General features: G+C 40.8%; 1 protein-coding gene across 7 annotated transcripts in view; it reads left to right on the top strand.

The window, feature by feature from the left end:
- LOC113426548 (major histocompatibility complex class I-related protein 1-like) overlaps window positions 1-18,806 on the top strand; it is a 43,737-nt gene that overhangs the window by 4,085 nt on the left and 20,846 nt on the right. For 6 of the 7 annotated variants that reach the window (XR_015747215.1, XM_087953906.1, XM_026688920.2 and 3 more), the window contains exons 2-4: window positions 12,644-12,919; window positions 13,660-13,938; window positions 17,649-17,933. Coding sequence is in view for 5 of the 7 variants with exons in the window: in XM_087953906.1 (XP_087810032.1) it covers window positions 12,644-12,919; window positions 13,660-13,938; window positions 17,649-17,933 (840 nt within the window). In the remaining 2 variants the exon portion in view is untranslated. Of the gene's footprint in view, window positions 1-391; window positions 464-12,643; window positions 12,920-13,659; window positions 13,939-17,648; window positions 17,934-18,806 lie in introns of those variants that run through there. The other variant, XR_015747216.1, reaches the window with a different exon arrangement.

Below are 18,806 nucleotides of genomic sequence, written 5' to 3'. Positions count from 1 at the left end.
AGGTTGCCTAGTTTTACTTTGACCAAAAATAAAACTGGTTATCATCAGTTGCCTCATGCTCAGAGTTTCACTGGATTTATCTCACGAAAACTTAACACTTGGATAAGCAGCAAACCTTTCGAGCCAAAGGGAAAATAAAAGAAGGCCAGTTGCACTGACTCAACTTCCCAAAAAACTCTACCTGGATAACCGAGAATAACCTGTTCTAACCAGTAAAGTCAATGGGGAAGCCAGTTTTATTTAAACGCTGCATTATTAACAACTGAAAGGATCCACTTAGTCCAGTTGGTGGGATTCAAAAACGTTTACTACCGGTTTGGTGGGCGTGGCTTGGTGGGCGTGCTTTGCGTGCATGTGTGTCCCAAACACTCACTTTGCACAGGCGCAGAGGCGTTCAGCAGCTGCCGCGTGGCACTCTTCTGTGCCACGCAAAGCAGCTGCGCTTCAAAAGCAGAAGATTAAGGTGAGTATGAAAGTTTCGGTCTCTGCTGCTGGTCAGAACAGGGCTGAACCGGTAGAATACCGTCCCTGACTTAGCCACGGTGGCAAGAAAGGTCGTGAAATGGAGCTGAGCTCACTTCCTAAATGTCTCGTTCAGCAACCAAAATCTTGGGGTCAATTGTGGCTATAAGCCGAGGACTACCTGTGATAGCTTTGGTCATTTGAGCCTTGTGGTTTGTGACGGAGATCCAAAGGTTTGGTGGCATCTTAAATATCAAATAATATTATTGCATAAGGTTTTTTTGTGTGTGTGTGGCTGATATTTCCGTTCACTAGAAGAGCCCTAGACCACAAAGGGATGATTTTTGGGTTGATGGTTAAAAAAAAAAAAAAGCAATAGCACTTAGACTTAAATACTGCTTACAGCGCTTCTAAGTCAGGGGGTGTCAAACTCACGTCGTCATGTTGTCAGGTGATGTAGCGCAACCATTTTTCCACTTTACTAAGCCATGTGTGTGTGTGTGTGTGTGTGTGACTGTGAGCATCTGGCCCGTGGGCTGAGAGTTTGACATCCCTGCTCTAAGCAGGTTTACAGAGTCCTTGCCTCTTGTCCCCACCAATCTGGGTCCTCATTTTACCCACCTTAGAAGGAGGGAAGGCTGAGTCAACCTGGAGCTGGTCAGGATCAAACTGCTGGAAGTCAGCAGAATTAAACTGCATTCTAATGGACAGAGTATGAGGCGAGAGAATGAATGACTGTTCAAAGGAAATCCTTTAAGACCAAGGGTTGGTTTCCACCGCAGACATTTTTAGATTGATGAGCTGTTTTGAGATGAATCAACATTTTGAATCATTAGGAAGAAAATAGTATTGTGAATTGAGTCAGCAATTCATTCATTCTTTCTTTCCTTCCTTCTTTCCTTCCTTCCTTCCTTCCTTCCTTCCTTCCTTCCTTCCTTCCTTCTTTCTTTCTTTCTTTCTTTCTTTCTTTCTTTCTTTCTTTCTTTCTTTCTTTCTTTCTTTCTTTCTTTCTTTCTCTTTCCCTCTCTCCCTCTCTTCTCTCTCTCTCTCTCTCTCTGTCTGTCTGTCTGCCTCTCTCTCTCCCTTTATTTTTCACATGTCCTTTCAATGTGAGGCAAGCTGTGTTGATCACTTTTGATACTTTCCCCTCCCTTGCAAATGCTTCTCCTCTGGCTGTATCTTGCGATCTTGTCCACATGTCTTACAAGTTGCCATTTGAGAAACGCTGTTTTAAAAGATCCTGAGGGTTGAAATCTCCCTGCAGAGGGAGTCCAGGACACTCCCTCCGTCCTGCTTTGATCTCCTTTGAAGCGGTTACTGCCGGTGTCTTTTTTATTTATTTTTTATTTATTTATTTTTTGTCAATTGCTTACAAGATGATAGGTATAAGTAAAAACATAGTTATGAATACATGGATACATAGAAGAAAAATAAAAAAAATAAAGGAAACAATAGGACAGTATGCACGCCCCTGCCTGGTGGAATCCATTACATAGTAATTTGAGCTTGGCCAATCTTTCTTGTAAGGCAATCCTTGTTTTTCCCATGTCTAGAATTTTAATATAGATTTGCGTTTCTGGGGAGAGAGAAACAGAAGAGACAAAACATTTGACCCCGCTTAGAGCGTAGAATTGACAGTACTCATGTTGGTGCTGCCACCTAGTGGAGGGAAAGAGGACCTCTGTAGTTTCGGTGTCACAGTTAAGAGTTGTGTTCTGAAAATGCAAAATGGGCTGAAACTACACAGAAATTCCTTCCCCAACCCACTTCCTCAAGGCCCAACTCCTCCTTTCCCCCAGAAGGGACATTCTGAGTGGCTTTCTTAATATGGTACAGAACATAGATACAAAGACTGCATTTATTTTTCCCACATAAAGCTGTTTTATTGTACAAAATTAAACTATGATGAACCGTCATAGTCCAGGGGTATTCAAACTTGACAGCTTTAAGACTTGTGGACTTCAACTCCCAGAATTCCTCCTTCAGTCCTGTTAGCTCAGGGATTCTGGGAGTTGAAGTTCTACAAGTCTTAAACTTGGCAAGTTTGAAGACCCTTCGTTTAGTCTAATGAAGAGTAGGACTAACATGATAGCAGTTTTCTGGCATCTGAGGGATTGTCACAGAGAAGAGTGGAATCAACCTTGTAGAACAGGGGTCTTCAAACTCGACAGCTTTAAGACTTGTGGGCTTCAACTCCCAGAATTCCTCCACCAGACATGTCAGCTCAGGGATTCTGGGAGTTGAAGTCCACAAGTCTTAAAGCTGTCAAGTTTGAAGACTCTTGTTGTGGAAACTCAGTACCCACCCACCATCCTTGAGAATGAAATATTTTGGGGAATATTAAAAGGGGCAGAATATTATATTTTCCCAAAGGAGAAATGGAGCTTCCTGCATAGTAAAACAGCCTCCAGCAGATGCAAGAAATCTGTAAAAATGGATATTTGCGCCCATTTAAGAAATCTGGGCCAATCTATTCATAAACAAAACATCATCAGTTCCAGGATGATGGAATTAAGAAGGACAGGTCAGGACATTTTAGGACATAAGATTAACCCACCACCATTTAAGGAAAAGACACAAACCCCCAGAACAGTTGAAACTTCAAAGTCACAGAAACCTATAGAGATTCATCCACTCATTCAATCATTTGGTCAGCTGTCCCAGAACCACGAGCTATTTTTGGTTCCATTCATCAATAAACAGAATCTTTCTTTCCAACCAGCCTCTATTTTATTCCCATCTTGGAACTGGAAGTGGATTTTTCTCCCAGCAGTATCTCTCTATAAAGCCTTAGTAAGGCCACACCTAGATCCAGTTTTGGTCACCACACTATAAAAAGATGTCGAGGCTCTAGAAAAAGTACAGAGAAGAGCAACCAGGATGATTAGAGGACTAGAGACTAAAACATATGAAGAATGGTTACAGGAACTGGGCTTGGCTAGTCTAGTGAAGAGAAGGTCCAGGGGAGACAGGATAGCAGTGCTCCAATATTTGAGGGGCTGCCACAGAGAGGAGGGGGTCAAGCTATTTTCTAAAGCACCCAAAGGCCAGACAAGGAATAATGGACGGAAACTGAACAAGGAGAAATTTAATATAAAAATAAGGAGAAATTTTTTGAGAACTATCAACCAACCAATAGCTTGCCTTCAGAAGTTGTGGGTGCTTTATCACTGGAAGCTTTCAAGGAGAAAGTGGACAGCCACTTGTTAGAAATGCTGTAGGGTCTCCTGCTTGAGCAGGGGGCTGGACTAGATGACCCCCAAGGTCCTTTCCAACTCTGTTATTCTAATCTCTAATCTTCAAAGCATCCTGAGGGCAGGACAAGAAGTAACGGGCATAACAGGTAGTTATGACCACAGTTGAGACCAAAATTCCCGTTGTGAGTATTGGCCTACTTTACGATCTTTCTTGCCACAGTTATTAAGCGGATCATGAGGTCGCTAAGGAAATCCAGCTCCCCCCCGCAACTGACTTAGCTTGCCATAATCTGATTGGAAGATCTCAAATGGTGATCCTATGACCCCAGGATACTGCAAGCATTTTGGCCATGTGACTGTAGGGAATGCTGCAACAGTCGTAAGCGTGAGGACTGGTCATAAATGACTTTTTTTCAGTGCCCATGTAACTTCAGACGGTCATTAAACTAATGATTGTATTGCAGTTCATGATTGTGGGATGTTGCAACCGGCTGTAAATGCAAATTGGTTGCCAAGCATCCAAAATAACCACATGACCAGTGTTGTGTATACAACATAACATTTTGTAGGAAAATTTGTAGAAACACTCCTTTTCTTTTCTTTTCTTTTCTTTTCTTTTCTTTTCTTTTCTTTTCTTTTCTTTTCTTCCCTCCCCTCCCTTCCCCTCCCTCCCTCCTTCCCTCTTTCCTTCCTTCCTTCTTCCTTCCTTCCTTCCTTCCTTCCTTCTGAGGAGAAGTTTCCCTGCAAAGTTTGAAAGGAACGGGAGGGCTGGATGGATGTATCCACCTCTCCAATTGCAGAAATGCTCCATTTTTCTTCTTGTTCTGTGCCCAACTGGCCATGCCCACCTGGCATCCCCCAACCAGCCACACCAACGTGGTTGCATCCACCTGGCCACGCTGAGTCAGCCATCCTGAGCCAGCTGCACTAATCCTCCACATCGACCTGGCCACGCCCACCCGGCCATACACACCTGGTGGCACTCAGATGGTCACATCCACCCAGTCACACCCACCTGGCTGCAGTGAGTTGTCCTATTCCCACCTGTGTTGTTACCTAGTTTGTTTAATGAAACATCTGTACGAAAACCACCAAGCTCAGAGAACACCAAGGACCTCTCACTGACTAGAGTCGGTTTAGCTTGATTTGACCATCAGCCAAAATCTGCATTTCCCAGATTTTGAGAAAGAATCGTAAAGCATTTCAAGCACAAAGATGATGGCCTTCTAATTTCAGGGGCACTGTGTGAAGATTGGAGAAATGTGTCAAGTCCACCATCGTATTCTGGTGTCTTGCCATTGTGCTAGGGCGGGGAGTGGGGTATGTGTTGAGGTAATTCCCCGTTAGGAGAATGAGTGCATACAGGGAGACGTAGTGAGAGTAATGTTTTTTTTTTTTTTTTTGTAAAAGTTTTATTGATTTTAACAACAAACAAAAACACAAAAAACATAACATAAGACATAACATAAAAACATCATCATCCTTCATAAATTTACAGACAGTGTATCGGTTGGTTCACCACTCCTTTTTGTGCATCCATTCATAGTCATCATAATAATTATATCACATAATAACTCATATTATCAATCAACAATTATATATCCTAATATCATTATTAAACAATCATTTGACTATAATTTTACTAATTCATACTTAAGCGAGATAACTATAATTTAGTTAATTTATTTTATAACAATTCATAAAATCATACCAAATCTATCTTAATAAAATATTCTAAAAATATTATCAAAACCAAGAAAAAGTGTATATTCATTATTTCCTAAATTTCTAAACATTCTATTATTATATTGTATTATCTAACCATTGATAAAAAAGATCCCAAACTTCATAAAATTGTTTATCTTCTTGTTCTCTAATTTCAAATGTCAATCTACTCATTTCAGCACATTCCAATATTTTTTAATGATTTCTTCCTCTGCTGGTATTTTCTCACTCTTCCAATTTTTAGCAAATACAATCCTAGCCGCTGTTAACACATTTACAATCAAATACTTCAAATTTTTATTATATGTATCAGGTAAGATTCCCAATAAAAAAATCTCTGGTTTCAAATCTATATGTTTCTTTGTCATTTTTTCCAACCATATGCGGATTCTAGTCCAATATTTTCTAGCGTCCTCACAAGTCCACCACATATGGTAATATGAACCAGGTATCTGATGACATTTCCAGCACTTTTCAGATTTATTCTTGAACATTCTTGCTATTCTTGTCGGGGAAAATGCCACCTGTAAAACATCTTATACAAATTTTCTTTATATGCTGTTGACATTGTCATTTTATAATTTTGAGACCACAACTTTTGCCATTTCTCTAAGTCAATCCCATATCCAAAATTCTTCCCCCAAGCAATCATCGTTTCTTTAACTTGTTCATCCTCCAATTTAATTTCCAACAAATAATTATATAATTTTTTAATCACTTTTTCATCAGTACCTGTCAAAATCCTATCTAAATCAGTCATTTTGTCATAAAATCCTTCCATTTTGGAATCTTTAAGATACCTTGAATGTATTTGCGCATATGAAAACCAATTCATCTTTATACCTTGTTCTTCTAAATTTTGCATCGTTTTAAGTTCACCCTTTTCATCTAGTAATTCCCCATATCTAACTGTTTGTTCCTTCTTATAAGTTATAGGATAAGAAAAGGCTTCAATAGTTGATAACCAAACTGGAATTTTCAAATAACATTGTTTCTTAATTTTCTCCCAATTCAACCATAACGATTCCCGTATATAATGCCTTCTAAAATAACCCTGTGATTTAGTTCCCTTATACCATAGAAAAGCATGCCAACCCAATAGTAAATCATGTCCTTCTAATGCCAACAATCTAGTCTTTCTTAACGTTATCCATTCTTTAGCCCACATTAAATTTGCAGCTTGATAATACAACTCCCAATTAGGAAGGCCAAATCCTCCTCTAATTCTAGCATCCTGTAAAAGTTTTAATTTTATTCTCGCTTTCTTACCTTGCCATATATACTTCAACACAATTTTATTTAAATCTTCAAAATAGTCTTTACCTAACCTAATTGGTATTGTTTGAAACAAGTATAACATTCTAGGTAAAATATTCATCTTAATTGTTGAAATTCTACCTATCAGTGACAATTGTAAGTTTCCCATTTTTTCAGATCAGATGCTATCTGCTGCTTAAGTTTAATATAGTTATTCTCTTTCAGTGTAGTACATCTTGACGTCAAATATATCCCCAAATATTTAACTTTATTCGTAACTTGAATTTTCAATAGGTCTGTCAGCTCTTCTCTTTGTCTTAATAACATGTTCTTTGTCAAAATCTTTGTTTTGTCTTTATTTATTTTCAAGCCAGCCATCTCACCATACATCTCTATCTTTTGAATAATTTTAAAGCTGTCTCAAGAGGATCTTCCAGAATAAAGACCAAATCATCTGCAAAGGCTTGCAATTTAAATTCCTCCTTTTTAACTTTCATTCCTTTTATATTTGTATCCTCTCTAATATTTCTATTTAACACTTCCAAAGTCAATACAAATAACAAAGGAGATAATGGGCATCCTTGTCTTGTACCTTTTTTAATATTAATAGAGTCTGTAAGTTCTCCATCTATCATTACTTTTGCCGTTTGCTCATAATATATGGCTTCTATTGCTTGAATAAATTTTCTAGCAAAGCCCATCTGTTCCAATAATAATAGCATAAATCTCCAATTCACGTTATCAAATGCCTTTTGGGCGTCTAAGAATATCAAAGCCATTTGTTTTTCAGGATGCGCCTCGTAATACTCCAATGTATCCAGGATTATCCTCATATTGTCTTTAATTTGTCTCTTTGGTAAAAATCCATTCTGATCAGGGTGAATAAAATTATTTAAATATTTTTAAGCCTCTCTGCCAGGATTGAGGCAAAGATTTTGTAATCTGCATTCAATAAGGAAATAGGTCTATAGTTCTTAATTTGTAATGGGTCAACCCCTTCTTTTGGGATAAGTGTAATATAAGCTTCTGACCATGTTTTGGGTATTTTCTTATTTACCATAATTTCATTCATGACTTCTAATAGTGGAATGCTCAACGATTCTTGTAGTATTCTATAAAATTCTACCGGGAGACCATCTGGTCCTGGTGCTTTTCCATTGTTCTGTCTATTGAGTGCTTCAGTTAATTCCATCATTGTTATAGCACTTTCTAACATTTCCCCAGTTTCATCAGGTATCTTAGGTAGGTTAGCATTTTGTAAATACTGTTTAATTTTTCCCTCATCAAGATCCTCCTGTTTATATAATTGTCCATAAAAATCTTGAATGATTGCTTTTTCTCTTTATTACCATAGCATACTTGACCTTGATTGTCTATTAACTGTAATATTTTCCTTGATTCTTTCTCTTTTCTCAATTTATATGCTAACCATCTACCTGGCCTATTTGCATCTTCAAAATAATTCTGTTTAGCACTTCTAATTTTTTGTGCCAGTTCTTCTTTCTCTGCTTGATCCATTTTATGTTTAATTATGTCCATTTTAAGTCTAATATCTTTTTTTTGTGGCGCTTTTTGTAATTCTTTTTCCAATTTTTTATGGTCATCTTCTAAAGCTTTAATCATTTGCCTCTTCCTAATGTTCTTTTTCTTTGAATAGTCTATTATTAATCCTCTTGCATATGCCTTCATTGTATCCCAAACATTCTGTATTGAAGTGTCCTCTTTTTTATTTACATTGAAGAAGAAGGCCAATTCTTTTTCCATCCATTGTGTAAAGTTTTTTTTCCTTTAAAATAGTATTATTTAATGTCCATCTAGATCTTCTTTTTTGTCCTTTCCATTTAATTGTCATTGGATTATGGTCTGCCCATGTACTTGTTTCAATATTTATCTCTTGAATATTAGATAATAATTCCGTTGATGTCCAAATCATATCTATTCTGGACCATGATAAATGTCTATTGGAATAAAAAGTATATTGTTGAGTTTTAGCATTTCTTTCTCTCCATATGTCTTTAAGATTTAATTCATCTATCATTTTAAAAAAAGTTTTAGGGAGAGTTTTCCTATTTTGTCGTGCTGCTTTTACTGTATAATCCAATTTATTGTCTACAATTCCATTAAAATCTCCCATCATAAGTATATTAGCGTAGTCCAGTTCAATTATTTTCATGTGTAATTTTTTATAAAATTCTTCTTGTTTATCATTCGGGGCATAAATTGCAACCAAAAGTGTTTTTGTATTATTGTCCACTATTTCAACCATTAATACTCTTCCGTCTTCATCAGTAAAAGTCAGTTTTGCTGGAATAGTTTCCTTAATATACAAAACCACTCCTCTTTTCTTACAGTAAGTCAGAGAAGTGAATATTTTCCCTAATTTTGGTCGTGTCAGTAGTTGTTCGTGTTGTTTTTTAATATGTACTTCTTGTAGGCAAATTATATCAAATTTTAGCTTCTCTAATTTGTGAAGGGTTTTTCTTCTTTTAGTAGCTGAATTCAGTCCATTTATATTAATAGAAATCAATTTTTTTTCCTCCATGGTTATACTTTATATTTAGGTCTAACAGCTCTCGTGGATCTTACTTCACGTTGTTCTTTGGTCTCCGCTTGTCCACCTATTGCACCTTCCTCTTTTCTCATTTCCATCAGATCCTCTTCAGATTCAGTTGAAATGTTCTCTTTTTCTATCTCCATTTCTCTTCTTTCAAAGAATTTCTTATAGAATATTTCTGCTTTCTCAATTGAATCAATTCTGTATCTCTGTTCTTGCCACGTAAACATTAATCCTCCTGGAATCAGCCATCTATAGTTCACCTCTTTTTCCAATAGCCTTTTAGTCAAAAATCGATATTCTCTTCTAATCTCTCTCACTTTTCTAGGTACTTGTTTTAAGACCACAATCTCTTTGTCTTTATACTTCAACACCCTCTCTCTTGCCACTTGTAGTATTTGGGTTTTAATAGTTTTTTTGGTGAATCTAACATGAACCTCTCTTGGTAATTGGTTCCTCGTTGCATATCTTGTGAAAACTCGATATATCTCATCTACTCCATCCATCATCTTTTCTTCTGTTATTTCCATGGCTCCAGCCAAGATTTCAATCATTACTGCAGCCAAATTTTGTCCTTTTTCTTCCTCAATATTTTGAAATCTAAGATAAAATTCTGACCTGTCCATCTCCCACTTCAACATCCCACTTTTTTCTTGTTCAGCCGTTGTTAATCTATTATCAATATTTCCAATTATGTCATCTCTTTGCTTGTCTTTCTCTTCTAGTTTTTGGATTCTCTCATCATGATTCACCATCATTTGTTGAAAATTTTCAAATTTTTCATCAATCTTCCCAATTCTTTTATCAATACTCTCCATTCTTTGTTCCATGCTCACTTTAAGATCTTGTATTCCTTGCATAACCGTCATTAAATCCATTTGTGCTTTATCTTGCTTTGCCATTATGGAAAGTCGTCCTCCAGTTGATGGGGAAACAGGAGCAGAAATTGAAGTGCCCGGAGGTAAAATTCTCTTACTCATTCCGTGATTCAGCGTCTTCCGGTTCTTTTAATCCAGTTAATAAGGTGACCAATTATAATCCAATTAGAAAAAGGGAAAACACCAAAAAGAAAAAAAGAAAAGCCAAAAAGAAGTAAAAAGCCCAAAATTAAAAAAGAAAAGAAAAATTCTTCAGGTTCTTCAATACCTTAATCCAATTGTGAAATACTCAATTATAATTCAAAAGTAAAAATTAAAAATGAAGAGAAAAAAGAGACAAAATAAAGCCAACAATGTAAAATAATAATAATAATAATAATAATAATAATAATAATAATAATAATAATAATAATAATAATAATAATAATAATAAACAAAAAGAAGAAGTTCTTCAGGTTCTTCCCACCTTAATCCAATTGAGAGATCTCAAAAATAAAAAATATCCATAAAAATAAGTCAGAAGTAGAGATAAGAAAGCAAAAATCCCAATAAAAAAAATAAAAAGGAAAAAATAAATATTCTGAGGCTTCCCTTTAAAAATAAACTAAAAATGAGGTAAAATAAAAATAAAAATAAGTATACCAATATTACAAAATGCTATGGGGTTGGGGGAGGGATAGAACAGTTGATAAAAATAAAAATAAAAAAACACCCACTGCCTTTTATTTATCCAAGGCTCTTATTTGGCTTCTCGACACATTTCAAAGCCAAGCTTCAGATATTCAATTAATAATAGAAATCCCGAAGAGCACCTGTATAAACATCCTCCAGTACTCTTCCCTCTATCTTCCTTTATCTTATCACTTCAATAGCCTTGAAGCAGAAGTTTTTTCCCAGCTCTCAACTTCAAATAAAATATTTTCAAGCCTCTAGTTGGCAGTGTTGCAAAATTTCTTAAAACCACTCCCCTTCTTCCCCCTTAAAAAAGCCTAAAAAGAACAAAAATATATATATTTAATTTAAAAAAAGAACAAAACTAAAGGGGGCCTCTATTTTATAAAATAAAAACAGTCAAAAAGGAGAAAAAAGAACTAAAAGAAAAAACCAGTCTGCTTAACTAGATCACCATAGAAGTTCAATGAAAGAAAAAAAAAGGTAAAAATAAAAAGCCAAGCCTCACTTTGACATTTCTCTTTGAAAATCGCCGCTAAGTCAGTTTTGTCAATAATCTTACAGTTTTCTTCTCATCCTTAGAGTGTCCTTTAGTCCCAATACTAATATAAAAAAAAAAAAAAGTTCTAGTCCCAATACTAATATAAAAAAAAAAAAAAGTTCTGTAGTGAGAGTAATGTTGACTAACACACACACAGGACACAGCTACACTGTATAGTAAAATGTAGGTTTTACTTCCAGTAAACAGTTAAACAAAGTCCAAACACAGTCCATGTCATACATGGTTATAGCAGTCAGTTTTCAGTCCAGGGATAATCCAATAACAAAGTCCAGTATCATAAACAGTTCAGTAACAGACTTATATCAAATCCAAGAATAACGATGATCAGTAACAGTCATAAGGGAAATGCAGGGGCAACACTCTCAGCAACAACAGAACAGGACTAAACAACCCAGGTTTCTGGCTCCATCTTATGGCCGTTTGAGGAACTACACCCAATTACAATTTTAGCATTCTCTTAAAGAGACAGTATTAAAATGTTTATCCTGGTTTATATATTTTCCAGCCCAACTGTTAGGTGACTTATATTCCTAACAGTATGCTTGGGATTTTTCCACTGCTGCTGTGCACCTGGGAATTATGGAAGGGAATAGTCTTTGGAGACGGGACGGACTCCTTCCCAGCTGTTTTTGCCAGGTTCCAAGGCCGTCACACCCTGAGTGTGAACCATTATCTGCCTGGCACCTCAGCATTCTCAAAACATCTTCTCTGTCAGCGTTCCAATGAAACTTCCCATTTCATTCAGCACTCAGAAACAAAGTTCATCCAAGTAAGAATTTATTAAAGAAGTCATACTGACATATCTGAGGAAACCCAAATCTGAGAGTTCCGGGTTTTCCCTCCATAACTAAAAATCCAAAACCCAACCCCTGTGCCCACCAGTCCATCACATGGTCCAATCACCCATCGTCCCAACTGGAGACATTCCTCCAGCCACTCCTTCCCAGGTGCAGGGTAACTTGTCCTTGACTTTATGAGAAGAATGTTGTTGTGTCTAAACTTCCCCCTCTCTGTGAAATCTCCCCTCCCAAATTCCCAGGCACTAAGATGTGGCAGCGTGGAAGCTTCTAAGTAAAATATGGCTGACCTTCTCGGCATCACATTGGCTGCCGGTGGACTTCTTGGGGAGGGAGTTGGGATTGGGAGATTGAAAGAATTGCTTTTGTTTTGTGAGGGAACTTCAGAATCCGCCTGACTTGGTTTGCAACCAGTTTCTTTCAGTAAAAGTTCTTGTGATTCAATCCGCACTGAGGGAGCCCGCCTGTGGGGCAGGCCTGACAGGATGTCCGGAACTGAAGAATCCCCTGTTTCTCATCTCCCTCTTCTTCCTGATTAGGCTCTTCCCACCACTCTCTGCACTATGATTACGTGGTGGTATCCGAGCCCAGTGAGGGGCTGCCCCAGTTCTTCACGATGGGCTATCTGGATGGCCAGCTCATCACTTACTATGACAGCCAGAAGAAGGAGAAAATACCAAAGGTGTCCTGGATGAAGGAGGTGGAAAAGGAGGATCCCAAATATTGGAAGGATGGAAGCGACATCTTGAAGGCCACCGAGCAAGTGTTACAAGAAGACCTGAGGAATGTCCAACACCGCTACAAGCAGTATAGAGGTGAGCAAAGGCAGAATCGGGCACCTGGTAGTGGTGGATAACTCGTGTACAAAGAACTAACGGGTCTGTAAGACCTGTATTTGGGGTTTTTTTTTTCCTCCTTCAACCCATTGAATTAGACAGGTGGACAACTGTGGGCTCTTTCCCACCTGTAGACTTCAACTCCCAGAATTCTGGGCGGCTCAGAAATCCTGGGAATTGAGGTCCACGGGTGTCATGACTCAAGTGGTCAAGGCAAGGCAGGCCTCTAGAGCAGGGGTCCCCAAACCTGGCAACTTTAAGACTCGTAGACTTCGACTCCCAGAATTCTCCAGCCACTTGGCGGTTTTTAAGAAGAGACTGGACAGCCCCTTGTCTGAAATGGTATTATAGGTTCTCCTGCTTGAAGAGGTTGTCGGACTAGAAGACGTCCAAGGTTCCTTCCAGCTCGATTCTGATTGATTGACTTCAGAGTAGTAAATAAATAAAATTAAGAAGATGTAGATTTACTCCCTGTGATGCCTGAAGATAGGACAAGATCCAGCCTGTGGAAGATTTAGAGAAGACCATCTGATCTCAGGGGATGGGAAGCCTTGAAATGTCAGTAACTATTAAGCAATGGAATAGTTTACTCCCTGGAGTTGTGGTTTGCCTACCTTTGGTGGGATGAAAGGAAAGTGAGCCTCTTTGGTGGGAGTTTCTGTGGAGGGGGCCACTCAGGCCCTTCCTTACTCCTTTTGTGATTTTTTTTTCCTCCTCAGGGTTTCACATATGGCAGACCACTTATGGCTGTGAGCTCAGAGGAAACAGAAGCATAAGAGGTTATTCGCAATATGGCTACGACGGGAGGAGCTTCCTCATCTTCAATAAAGACACCCTGAGCTGGGTGGCTCTTGACCCCCAGGCCCAGATCACCAAGATGAATTGGGATGCTAATCTGCGGTGGTCCCAGAGAAATAAATTCTACCTGGAGGAGGAATGCATTGAGTGGTTGAAGAAGTACCTCTCCTATAGGAGGAAAGAGATGCTGCCGTGGACAGGTACGTGCCCTGAGGGGGGAGGAGAAATAACAGTGCTGGATTTATATTGCATGAGGTGAGGTCCTAAGCTATTGTTTCGTAACCATGGCAATCTGAAGATGTGTGGACTTCAACTCCCAGAATTCAGAGGTGGGATTCAAAAATCTCAGCAACCGATTCGCTGCCCGGTTGCTGGGTGGGCGGGGCGTACCAGAACTTCCTATATCCGGCTTCCGGTGGGCCTCCAGAGCCCGGGAGAGGCTATTTTCACCCTCCCAAGGGTCCAGAGGCCTCCCCCGGGCCTCTGGGAGGGCGAAAACAGCCTCCCCTGGCCTCTGGAGGCCCTCCAGGAGCCAGAAACAGGCCAATTTCCAGACTTCAAGAAGGCCTGTTTTTCCCCCTCCCAGAGCCTCCACGCAGACCCTGCACTTACCTTCATTGAAAATGGGCCATGTGGAGACTCCAGGGAGGGGAGGGGAGGGGTGAGCGTGGCCAGCCGGTCGTTTGAAATACTGGTTTGGCGAATTCGCTGTAACTTTGAGAACCGGTCCGAACCGGTAGCATCCCATCCCTGCCAGAATTCCCCAACCAGCAATGTTGGTTGGGGAATTCTGGGAGTTGAAGTCTACCTGACTCTCAAGTGGCCAAGTTTGAGAAACGTTGCCATAAGCCAGGAGTCCCGGGCCGTAGCCCACTACCGAGCTCGGGACGTTTGAAACCAGGCTGTGAGAGTGGCGGGCAAGCATGTGACACACCGCTCCACTTGTGTGAGCAGCGAGCACTCGGCCTCATGAGTGAAGCTCCATCTGCGCAGGCGGCTAAGTGCTTGTGCTCACCTGTGAAGCTCCATTTGGCACCAGCGGTGGGCGTGCACATCCACTGAGCTAGCAAATGGAGGTACGCGTGTTCACGCAGGTGCCTGCCACTCCCACAGAACTATTCCCTCTTCTCATCCCACTGGGCCGCTAAGCCAGAAAGTTGGGGATCACTGCCTTAAGCATGATAAAGCGTGTAGGCCCCTTGTTTAAAAAGTTACACCAGGTCTTAGTAAGGTGCGTACCAAAGGTGCATGCAAAGATTAGTATTTTCAGACATGCAAGATACTCTTAAAGTAGACTTACTGTTAGGGCTCCGGTAGTGACCCCCATTTAAATCATGAGTCTCTAGCCTGAATTTCAAAGAAATTCAGAGAAGATTTATTAGGAAAAGGCATGCCGGTGTAGCCAACTCTGGGACACATCATTCATTATCACCCTTGACCCTGGGTATATCATAATTCATATTCTCCAATGGGACACATCCATAGCCAAGAGTCATAAAACATACTCTCCAATTAGAATTTTGCGAGGCAGAAACTTTGGTTGCCTGGCAACTATCTATGAAAACATTTATGGAATGCAGTTTCAGTTTTTCAGCTGCTACACTACTCCCTGCTCCGTTTCTGTTGGCAACTCTAAAAGACCACAGAAATATTTTATGAGTTGACATTTACCATAAAAATAGTAGCTCATCTGGTTTGTTTCATTTTGGGTCTACCTGGGATGGCTGGCACTCCCTTTATAGTCCCCGTTCTGCACTTCTGGTGTGCATCTTTTCAGTTCTATTTTTTAAAAAAATAATAAAATGTTGCTTAATATTAGTTGCAGGTCTAAAGGTCTATGGAGGTTCTCAGTCATCCAGGTCATGGTTGTCCCAAAAACACACACACACACACATATATATATATTGTTTCCAAGAGGCAACAGGACATTTTTTTCTTTTTTCTTTGAAAACAAGAAAAAACACTTCTCATCCAAGAAGCTTCTTCCACACTGACTGGATGGTGGGGAATGGAAGGATTGGTACTCCTTGCAGATAGCTGGTCATTTGCATTATTTTAGAGAGTCGCTGAGGCCACTTGGAGGTTTATCTGTGTCCTCAGAGTCACCTGAATAGTGCAAATGGGCGTGGAGCCCAAATCCTTCCATCCCCAAATATCCAATCAGAGCTGAAGAAGCTTCTTGGCTGAGAAGTGAAATGTCTGGAAAGAAAAATAAGAAAGTCCAGTTGCCTCTTGGGAAAATGCACCTTTGAGTTGCAGACCTAGTTAGAAAGAAAATCTACTAAGTCGCCCACTTGCCATCTCCTTCCTTTCCCAATCTCTCTCCAACCTCTTCACAAAAATCCTCTTCTAGGCAGTTTTTACGAAGGTCTTGCAATCAGTGTTAAACCCCTGCTCCTAAATCGTAAGGTAGCAGTGGCACTGTGTAGCCTTTACGTTCCAAAGGTGAGGAGGTGCCTTTGAGAGGTGGTGTGGCAAATATTTGACCTGTTAAACAGATAACAAATCATCAGAGTTGGAAGGGACCTTGTAGGTCATCTAGTCCAACCCCCCACCCAAGCAGGAGACCCTACACCATTTCTGACAGATGGGAGTCCAATCTCTTCTTGAAAGTCTCAAGTGATGAAGCTCCCACAACTTCTGAGGGCAACTTCTGTTCCATGGGTTGATTGGTCTCACTGTCAGAAAATTTTTCCTTATTTCCAGGTTGAATCTCTCCTTGTTCAGTTTCCATCCATTATTCCTTGTCTGGCCTTCGGGGGCTTTAGAAAATAGCTTGACCCCTTCCTCCTCTCTGTGGCAGATATTGGAACACTGCTAGCATGTCTCCCCTGGTCCTTCACTAGACTAGCCATGCCCAGTTCCTATAACCGTTCTTCATATGTTTTAGTCTCCAGTCATTTCAGGCAGCTCAGGTTTTTTTTTTCTTTGCTAAAATTGTACATCAGTGGTGAGATTCAAAAAATGTTCCTACCGGTTCTGTGGGCTTGGTGGGCGTGCATGGCTTGGTGGGCATGGCAGAGGAAGGATACCGTAAAATCTCCATTCCCACCCCACTCTGGGGGAAGTTGCCTGCAAAATTCCCATTCCCTCCCTACCCCACTAACCTGCTTTCCAGCTCTGTTCTCCTGTGCAAGGCAACAAAAGAAGACCACACCTAGAGTACTGCATCCAGTTTTGTTCACCACATTATAAAAAAGATGTTGAGATTCTAGAAAAAGTACAGAGAAGAGCAACCAGGATGATTCGGGGACTGGAGGCTAAAACATACAACGAACGGTTGCAGGAACTGGGCATGGCTAGTCTAGGAAAGGGAAGGACCAGGGGAGACATGATAGCGGTCTTCCAGTATTTGAGGGGCTGCCACAGAGAGGAAGGGGGTCAAGCTATTTTCTAAAGCGCCTGTAGGCCAGACAAGAAATAATGGATGGAAACTGAACAAGGAGAGATTCAACCTGGAAATAAGGAGAAACTTTCTGACAGTGAGAACCATCAACCCATGGAACAGAAGTTGCCCTCGGAAGTTGTGGGAGCACCATCAGTTGAGACTTTCAAGGAGAGATTGGACTGCCATTTGTCAGAAATGGTGTAGGGTCTCCCGCTTGGGTGCGGGGTTGGACTAGATGACCTACAAGGTCCCTTCCAACTCTGATTATCTGTCATCTGTTACCCAGCCAATCAGCTGGGACTCGGGAGGCAGAGAATAGGTGGGGGAGGGGCCAGTCAGAGGTGGAATTCCAAACTACTCAAAATTTCCAGTCGCTCTCCAGAACTGGTCAGAACCTGCTGAATACCCTCACCGGTGTACATGTTCCAGGCAGTCCTGGAAAAAGACAAAGCTATTCTGTCAGCTGGTGTGGAAATCCAATGTTAATGCTGGGGTGTGTGTGTGTGTGCGTCTTTTCTGCAGAGCCCCCAGTGATGACAATGACCAGAAGGACAGAGGTGGAGGATGATGGGATGGAGACGCATGTCTGCCGCCTGGATGGCTTCTACCCCAGGGAGATCGATGCCTCCTGGACGAGGGACGGGGAGGTCTGGCTGCAGGACACCTTCCATGGGTCTGTGGTCCCCAACGCGGATGGGACCTACCACTACTGGCTCAGCATCCGGATCGACCCCAAAGAGAGGTGCCGCTATCGGTGCCACGTGGAGCACGACGGCCTGCAGGAGCCTCTGGATATGGCCCTGAAAGGTAAGAGGCTGAGTCGTTCAGTTGCAGGCACCCTGGGGCTTGATTGGAGGCCCAGGATCAACAGCAACTGGCTGGGGACATCCTGGGAGGTGGCACCAAATGACCAGGGTGCTCAGGATGGTTGCAGGAGTGGTACTTATCCAGCGGATGATCGCCAGATAAGAGACCCGCTGGAAATTAGGGGGGAAGGCGTGGCCCAGGAAAAGGGACTACAAAGAGAGTGTCAGTTTTCCAAGGAAACTCTCCATACCATTCAGAACTCCCGAGACAAAGTCCATCAAAGTAAGAATTTATTAGAGAAGTCATGTTGGCACATTGGGGGGAAAACCTGATGTCAGGATTCCGGCAGTTACCCCCATTTAAATCATGAGTCTTGAGCCAAACTTCCAAAACTTAAAAAGGGTGGGTGTAGCCAACTCTGAGACACATAATCCATTGTCACCCTTGACCCTGGTTTTCCCTCCACCCCCGGTTGTATCGTAATTCATATTCTCCAATGGGACACATCCATAGCCAAGAGTCATCAATCATGCTCTCCAGTTAGAAGTTTGCAGCAGAAACTTTGGTCACCTCGTTACTATCTTTGAAAACATTTATGGAATGCAGTTTCGGTTTTGCAAGCTGCTGCACTGCTCCCACCTCCCTTTCTGTTGGCAACTCTAAAAAGACCAGAGAAATATTTTATGACTTGACACCCGAATCTGAATTCCCATGCTTCCCCACTCCACACTAAAACTCACACCCTGCCCCATTTAAGTGGCCTCCGCTTCACTTGGGCCAATCAATCTCCTGTCTCGGCTGCCTTTGGTCACTCCCTTCCAGGTGCCAGCAACTCGTCCTTGATCTCCGGTAAAAGAATGTTGTTATGGCTAT

Source organism: Notechis scutatus, chromosome 2 (assembly GCF_049901735.1).
Source record: "Notechis scutatus isolate UNSWTSFEM ecotype Mainland chromosome 2, rNotScu1.2, whole genome shotgun sequence".
Classification (NCBI taxonomy): domain Eukaryota; kingdom Metazoa; phylum Chordata; class Lepidosauria; order Squamata; family Elapidae; genus Notechis; species Notechis scutatus.
This window is presented reverse-complemented; position numbering and strand designations above follow the sequence as displayed.